Here is a 7,820-nt window from a genome sequence, read left to right as displayed (position 1 = left end):
TAAGGAATGAACTATATTTTTATATAATTATTTCGACCACTATATGTGTAAGCGCCAATCTATTATTATTATTAATACCTCCGGTACAAAAAAACATATCAGAATAAATTAAAAAAACATTTTGAAGGGAAAGAGTTATATTTTTAAATCTCACATCGAGATTTCTAAAAAAAAAATGCAAGGCGAATTCATACAAGTTGGTAGCGCCAGCACAAAAACAAAAAACTACACTACTAAATTATACGCGCAATGACAATCAGAACGAAAAAAATTTACAACAAACACATCATTTTGGCAGTCTGCGCAATTCGCCTTGAAATCAGCTGCTCTGATAACACCACCTTATGTGAATTCGCCTTGAAAAAAAAAGTGTGTTAAGTAGCAATCAAGGTGAATTCGGTAAGGTGATAGGGTGGTGTGGGGGCGACAGCCGAATTTTTCGCCATGGAAATCAAAACGTCAAAATGATGTGTTTATTGTAATTCATACTGTCATTAAGCGTACAATTTGTTGGTGTAATTTTTTAGGTATGTATATACGGCTCCTACCACCTTAATTAATGCGCCTTCGTAGGGAAGCAATTTTACGGCGAATATTGCAGAAAAATCAGATTTTGCATAGTCAGGTTTGAATACCTCGAAATTCTTGGATAATGAAGCAAATCTAATGAAGCATTCAAATTCAGCGCACCTCTAAAAACAATATTGTCTGGTCTCTGGCCAAAATCAAAATTATGCCTGATTGTTGGTTTTTTTTCGCCGAAGGTGTTGCGAGTTCTTTCATATAAGAACAAATTGTGTTTTTAGTCGTTATATGGAAGCAAATGCGACAAAAAAAAAATTCTAAGAAATCAACGATCATTTTTAGCCACTTGAAACCTGCACATTATAAGACTAAAATTGAATGGGCTGCGAAACTGTGCACTCGGAAAAATTCTAACACTTCTGAAATAAAAATTTGAAATTTGAGTGAAAAGATGAATTTTTTTGTAGTCTTAAAAAAGATTTAAACTTGCGTTCACATGAGTTCTGTTAGAGAATGAACTGCATTTTAATTGAAAATTCTTAAAAATAAATAATTAAACAAAAATAGCAAACAATATCACTTTGAAATGGGGGTGCCATAGATATGTCCAATACTGTATGTACATATGTATGCATGTAAGTACTTTTACTTACACTTCATGTGTATGGTCAACAGCGCCAACTGAGTTCGGTGATTCAGGAACGCCTAAATGTAGGTACCATATGGAAATGCTATGATATAGTGAAAAGAATAAAGAAGGTCATTTAATAGAAACATAAGAGTACATACATTACATACTCGTTTGTACTTATGTAATGCACTTGTATTTCTCTCAAATGAAGGTAATTTTACCCTAATTAAACCTACCACTAACGAAAAAATTGTATTTAATGCTCCGAATCATGGGCCATAGAAACACAGTTGAGGGCAATTGTATTTCGAAGGGGATCGAATGTAATGCACAATGTACCAGTTCTTTGATTTTGTTTTGTAATGCAAAATGGGCCATTTGACCTGCTTCTGGTTTCTATGATATATAGAAAGGAACAATTGGTGCTCAGCCTCAGACACGAATTGTTAAATGTAAATAGGCCTTCACGCATGTTTGGTCCAAGTTAGTAACTGGTTACAAGAATTTAGCTCTAGTTAGTCTAACCCGATATCCTACGGCGAACTGTGCACAAAACTAACACATTCACGGATCTACAAGAATAACCAACCAGCAAAAAATCCGAAAAGGAAAATAAAGTGGATGAAATGCGGATTTTTGTTCATTTGACAATCCGTCCCAGCCAGCAAAAAATCAAAAAATTTATCCGAAAAGTAAAAAAAGTGGATGAGGTGCGAACTTTTGTCCGTTTACCGATTCCATTTTCGGATACTTTGACGATTTGTTTTCCCACTAAAGTGTGCGGCAGAAACGTACGTACAGATAAGTTCACAAACACTCTTAAGTTATTTAATTTTTAATGTTTATTGTTAAATAGTTTTGAGTTTACGAAGGATTTTCTTTAGTAAAATTCTGTCGTAAGTGTCATTTGTCCACAATTTGGCAGTCACTTTGTATGAAATACGACAAAATGTGATAAAATTTTCTACTAAATTAACGACTTTTTTTACTCAATATCTCGGAAACTAAAAGAGATATACAAAAATGGAGAACAACATTTCTAAGATATTGATTAATTTAATATGACTGCATCACTAACTAAATTTTTACTAAATTATCGAAGAAATTTTATTCAATATCAGGGAAACTAAAGGAGATATCTAAAAACAGACAACACCAATCGAAAGAACTTATTTCAAAATATATTTGCATCTAGAACTAAAAATCGTCAAAATGGCCCTTACGACAATCTTTTACCCAGGCGACGATAAGTACCGAAAATTGAAAAGGATATGTACTTTTTTGGCTGTTTGCTGAAATTTGTCTGATTGAATTTTTCGTTCAATACGCTTTCCTTCTGCACTTCACAGATCTTTTTTCATGGTTAAAAAAATAAATAAATAAGATTAAATTAAATTAAGGAAGCGCCTGACGGGATTCGAACACGACACCTTCTGGAAGCTAACAAATAGCGGCACGCTCCTCTGCAAATGTTTAGCTTGAACAAATTAAATACAATTATTGCTTTCAAATAACATCATCTTTTTCGAACGTTATCCGGACACGAAAATGAATGATCACTGTAGTAGTTTTCTATTTGTTTCCGGATACGAAAACCACCATTGTTTTGTGGACGTGAATTAATGAAAATTGTAGTCGCTTTCTATTCGTTTCCGGGAAATTGACTAGACTGCACTGTCGGCAAAATTTAAGTTTCTTTGCTGGCTGGGGTTTTCCACTTTTGAGGCTTTCCTTCTGTGCTTCACAGATGCTTTTCCATGGTTTGAAAACAATTAAAGAAGCGTCTGCCAACTAGGTATGTATGCTTTAAAATGTTCAGCTTCGAACATATAAAACGTCATCTTCTTCGAACGTTTTCTAGTACGAAAACGAATCAAAATTGAAATAGTTTTCTGTAACCGCGCCTTATTTTGAACGTTTTTTGATAAGAAGAATTGTATGAGATCCCACTGTCGGCAAAAATTACGTTTTTCTGCTGGCTGGGAAATCAACGTCAAATGACACTAATACATATAGAAGCCGCTACTGACGCATATATTTTTCTAATTTTATTTTATTCGTTGTGACGAAGAAAAAAAACTTAGATTTGTTTCTTAACAGATAATTATCACTAATTTCTGCTGGAAACCCAAAAAACTAGCAGCTCTCTCTCGATCTTACGCTCTTCCTTTTTTGGTTCTGCTAATTTCTGCTAGTAAAATTTTTACTAGCAGAAACTAGCAACTGTCAAAATGGATACAAAAAATATTTTCAATAGTCAAATATACCGATCAGCTGATTACTTGCTAGTTTTGCGTTTCTTTACTTTTTCGTAATTTCGCTCTCTGTGAGCGTAATTCTTTCAATTTTCTTATTCTTCTTCTTTCTGATAATTATCTGCTAGAAAAGAAAAGAAACAAAGCCCTTGTGTTGCATAACTTTTCTTGTGTGTTTTGGGCCAATAAACATCTTTAAGTATCGATATAAAAACAATATTACTATCGGTATATCGATAAGAGCAGATAAAGGAAAAACAAACTTCTGTGTTAAAGTCGAGGCACATTAAACGTGCCTTGGTTAAAGTACACAGTTTATTAATAAGTTCGTCTTGTTTCGCAAATTTATTTAATATTAAAAAATAATAATGTTGGTTGGAAAATGTTTTCCTTTTCAAATTATACAACGCAGTATAACATTACTTACAGCAAACCATATACGAGTGCATAACCATAATAATGAGGAAGGTAAGAATGTTGACGAATTGCTGCGACCGGATATTCTGTTATCAGAGGAAAACAAATTACGTTCAATACAATGTATGGAAAAATCGACACCAGTTGGATTAAGGTCGTCTAAGACAACTCGCGAAAAAACATTCGCTGCCGTCCTCATTTGCCTCTGCACAAATGAAAGGGTAAGCTTAGTAAATGCATCACCAAAAATATTAACATAGGGAAATGCATGCACATTCGCTCGAATTTTGCAGCGTTTAAAAGTCGTTGGCAGTCCCCAATTAAGTACATTTAACTTAAAAATACAATAAAGATTTCGGAAATAATGCGCGAATAAAAAGTTTGTAGAATCCTCCTAAATTCACTAACAGCTGATTGATAACAGCCAAATGTTTAACCCGCCATTTAACGTGTAGGGTGTATAAAACCGCAGCGGACGAGTTATGTAGTGCATTTTCCTCCATATAAAAATTTCTTTTGTTCATCCTTTATATGCCGGGCTATATTTATCTAAACGCTTAAAATTGATTTTTTTTTTGTTTATTTTCTTCGACCCTGGTTATATGGAAGAAAATGCGCAACACCCGCCACAAAAAAAAATCAACGGTAATCTATAGGTACTTGAAACTTGCACATTATTATTCTAAATTTGAATGGGCTACAAAACTAAATTTTTTTAAATTCTGAATAAAAACGGTTTAATTTTTATGAAAGTTTCTTAAAGTTTGAATATTTTTTTGAATTTTGTACAAGGTTTGCAAGATTGATTTACACGGTTATTGTTATAGAATGAGCTATATTTTAAATAAAAAATAATGAAAAAGATTTATGATAGAAAACATTTTGAATCTTGTGAAAATACTAAATTACGAATACTTATGTGAGTGACTGTATATGCAAATGCATGCACCTAGCTGAATAATCCTGCGGTCGCTCCTTTTTTAAATATTGACAATGTTTTTTATGTCAAAACATTTTCGTAAATTTTTTATTAAATATGGTTCATGCTATAACAAATACCATATAACAGGCTAACCTAATATTCACGGCTTGCGTTTTGGTACGCATGCCGTCGAATTTGTTTTTTTGCGTCACCCGAAATTGACTTGCATGCGTTTGCATTTGATTTCATTGAGCGAAACGTCAAATCAAAATGTCACGCAGAACAAAAATTGGAAATTGAGTTAGCTTCATACGCACGCCGTTCAATTTCGGTTGATCTCATACAAGTTGCATGTGCATGAGAAATTTTTGACAATAAATTGGCGGCGTGCGTGAATATTAGGTTAGCCTGTAAAGCAGTGATCTCACGATTTATACATTAGTACAGATTTGTACATTTTGACAGTTACAGGGTGGCGTTTAGAAATTTTGATCGAGAATGAGTTCAGCTGAATAGAAAAAATCCCAACAACTCCACTCTGTAACTGTAAAATTGTGCAAAACTGTCCAAATGTACAAATCGTGTGCTCCCTGCTTAAACAAATTTTCATCCAAATTTTAAACTTTATAATCAGAACTTTCAAAAAATTCGAATATCGTTTGTTAGCGTTTTAAATTTTAGTAAAATAATGTGATGAAGTAGTTAAAAAATTATTGAAAATCAAGGCGCATTCTTAGCCACTTCAAAATTCACACATTGTTGTACTAAATTTAATGTGATCAAAACTGCTTACTCGATTTTTTTTTTAATCCTGATAAAAATTTGAAATTTTGATGAATATCTTGCTTAGTTTCCGCTTAAGTAGACAGTAAGCATATCTTTTTTCTACATTTTGCGAAAAAATTGCAATTTTTAAACTCTTCTGATAAATTTCGTTATTTGAGTAGTGACAATCTTTTAGTAAATGAAAATAATAGTGAACATTATATTAGAACAAGGTGTACACTTACATTTGACACTGACTGCATATACCTACATACAGTGTAAAATGTAAGTCGACACCTTGTTCTAATATAATATTCACAATTATTTTCATGAAAAATGTTGTTCGTTAATTATTTATGAAAATATAGTTCATTCTATAACATAAACCATTTAAATATAAGTTCCACACTTTATATGAAGTTCACGAAAATTCAAACAATTTTAACCAAAATTTCCAGAAAATTTTCGAGTAGGCACTTTTTGTTCGGAATTTCTAGAAAATTTTCGAGATGCTGGTTTTAACCCGTTAAATTTTAGTAAAACAAAGTACAAGTTTCAAGTTGCTAAAAATTACCGTTGATTTTTTAGAATTTATTTTTTGTAGAGGGCGTTGCGCATTTTCTTCCATATAAAAATAGATGTTGATCGCTCGTTATATGGAAGAAAATGCGCAACACCCTCCACAAAAAATAAATTCTAAAACTTCAACGGTAATGAAATATGCACTTTTTTTGACTAAAATTGAACGGTCTACAAAACTGCAAACTCGAAAATTTTCTGGAAATTTTAAATAAAATTTTTTAAATTTTGATGAAAATTGTTTGAACTTTATAATAAAGTGTGAGACTTAAATGGTTTATGTTATAGAATGAACTACGTAAATAATCAATGAAGCAAAATGTTCATGAAAATAATTGTGAATATTATATTAGAACAAGGTGTATACTTACATTTGGCACTGACTGTATGTGTGCCAATCAAAGCGACAATAGTTTTACAAATTGACCCAGGGAAACCCGGCTAAAAACCAGACACTGCAAAGTTAGATCACGGCACAAAGAGAAAAATGCAATGAACCTAAATAGTAATTGGAAATGATCATCAAGTAATCAGTGAAAGAAATTATAATTATTTATTTATATTTTTTTTACAGAAAGAGATCTCAATACTTTATACCCGCCGTTCCGGTCGACTCTCTAGGCATGTTCGACAAATATCTTTTCCTGGTAAGCCGGTTAAGTTTGTTGTAGTTTTCTCTTGCTATACTCTGTTGTATCCAGGTGGCATAAAGGATCCTGAAGATGCGGATTTCATAGATTGTGCGTTGCGCGAAACTGAAGAGGAGATCGGTTTACCACGCAGACGCATAAATGTCTGGGGAACAGGCAACCTTATATCACCGCCAAATACTGCCGCTATAATGCCCGTTGTGGGCACTGTAGAAAATTTTACTTTAAAAGAATTAAAACTCAATGAAGACGAAGTAGAGGAGGCATTGGTAATACCTATTAAAGAATTGGTACATCCAAAAACTATAAAACACACTCAATTTAAATCAGGTTGGAGTACCCCAAATTTCGTAGTCGGCCAGAATAAAGTTTGGGGCATTACAGGCTTCATAACAAATACTTTTCTTCAATGCCTTATTCCGACAGATCTAAAGAGACTTAAACATCATGTCAAATACATTCGTCCCTTTAAGATAAAACATTGACGAAAAATCTAAAAAAAAAAAAATTGTAAATACGACTTTATGTATTGTAAGAAACCTGTTATTCTAAGAGATTAATTTAATGTTGTCAGGTTTTGTAAGAAAATAAACCAAATCAATAATCGGATAAATATATGTAAGTACATACCAGACATCTGCAGCGGGTGCATGATTTTCGTGTATACTCGATCATCTAACAAAACCCGCTTTGCATCGTTCTCTGTATACGAGCAGAAGTATTGTTCGTTATCGACTGAGCTCAAGACGAACATGTTGGCCACAACACCCGATTGCTTTTCATACATACTTGATTGGGTTCGGGTGCTTTGCACCTCAATATACCCGGGTGTTCGAGTTTCAACCCGAGTGTGCACAAAATTTTCTTGATTGGCTTATGACGTTTTTGTTTCTACAAAAAATGTTGCCTTCTCATCGCGGTGCTCTTAGTTTTTGTGCGTAGAGGGTAAAGAGAAGGTTGAATTTTTCGGTAGTTTGTTTAAGTATACATTTAACCATTTCTTATATTTTTGCTCATACAAAACGCGGCATCACGACGCCTACATCCATTTAGGTATAAATGTGTGTAGATCGGCA

At 33.1% G+C, this 7,820-nt stretch overlaps 1 protein-coding gene across 5 annotated transcripts; it reads left to right on the top strand.

Moving 5' to 3' along the window:
• Positions 1-3,565: 3,565 nt before the first annotated feature.
• Positions 3,566-7,357, top strand: LOC118752261 (nucleoside diphosphate-linked moiety X motif 8-like). Of its 5 annotated transcripts, none has more exons than XM_036487122.1 (3): positions 3,566-4,049; positions 6,669-6,741; positions 6,796-7,357. In XM_036487122.1, the coding sequence occupies exons 1-3, from the start codon at positions 3,780-3,782 to the stop codon at positions 7,227-7,229; spliced, it is 777 nt and encodes a 258-aa protein (XP_036343015.1). In that variant the 5' UTR covers positions 3,566-3,779; the 3' UTR covers positions 7,230-7,357. The 5 variants fall into 5 exon arrangements, with proteins under 5 accessions (XP_036343015.1, XP_036343018.1, XP_036343014.1 ...); XM_036487125.1 differs by having other exon boundaries at positions 6,669-7,013; positions 7,075-7,166; XM_036487124.1 differs by having other exon boundaries at positions 3,579-3,736; positions 3,841-4,049; positions 6,669-7,357.
• The last annotated feature ends 463 nt before the right edge of the window (positions 7,358-7,820 follow it).

The sequence above is a fragment of the Rhagoletis pomonella genome, unplaced genomic scaffold (assembly GCF_013731165.1).
Source record: "Rhagoletis pomonella isolate Grant_MI unplaced genomic scaffold, Rhpom_1.0 Rhpom_scaffold_01356, whole genome shotgun sequence".
NCBI classification, from domain to species: Eukaryota; Metazoa; Arthropoda; class Insecta; order Diptera; family Tephritidae; genus Rhagoletis; species Rhagoletis pomonella.
The sequence above is the reverse complement of the archived record's forward strand: the minus strand, read 5'-3'. Positions and strand labels throughout refer to the sequence as shown.

Bases quoted from the DNA above. Each gene is read 5' to 3' on its own strand.
- LOC118752261 (XM_036487121.1), top strand. From the start codon at position 3,780: ATGTTGGTTGGAAAATGTTTTCCTTTTCAAATTATACAACGCAGTATA. The intron at 4,050-6,668 runs GTAAGCTTAGTA...TTTTTTTTACAG, and splicing joins GCCTCTGCACAAATGAAAGG to AAAGAGATCTCAATACTTTA.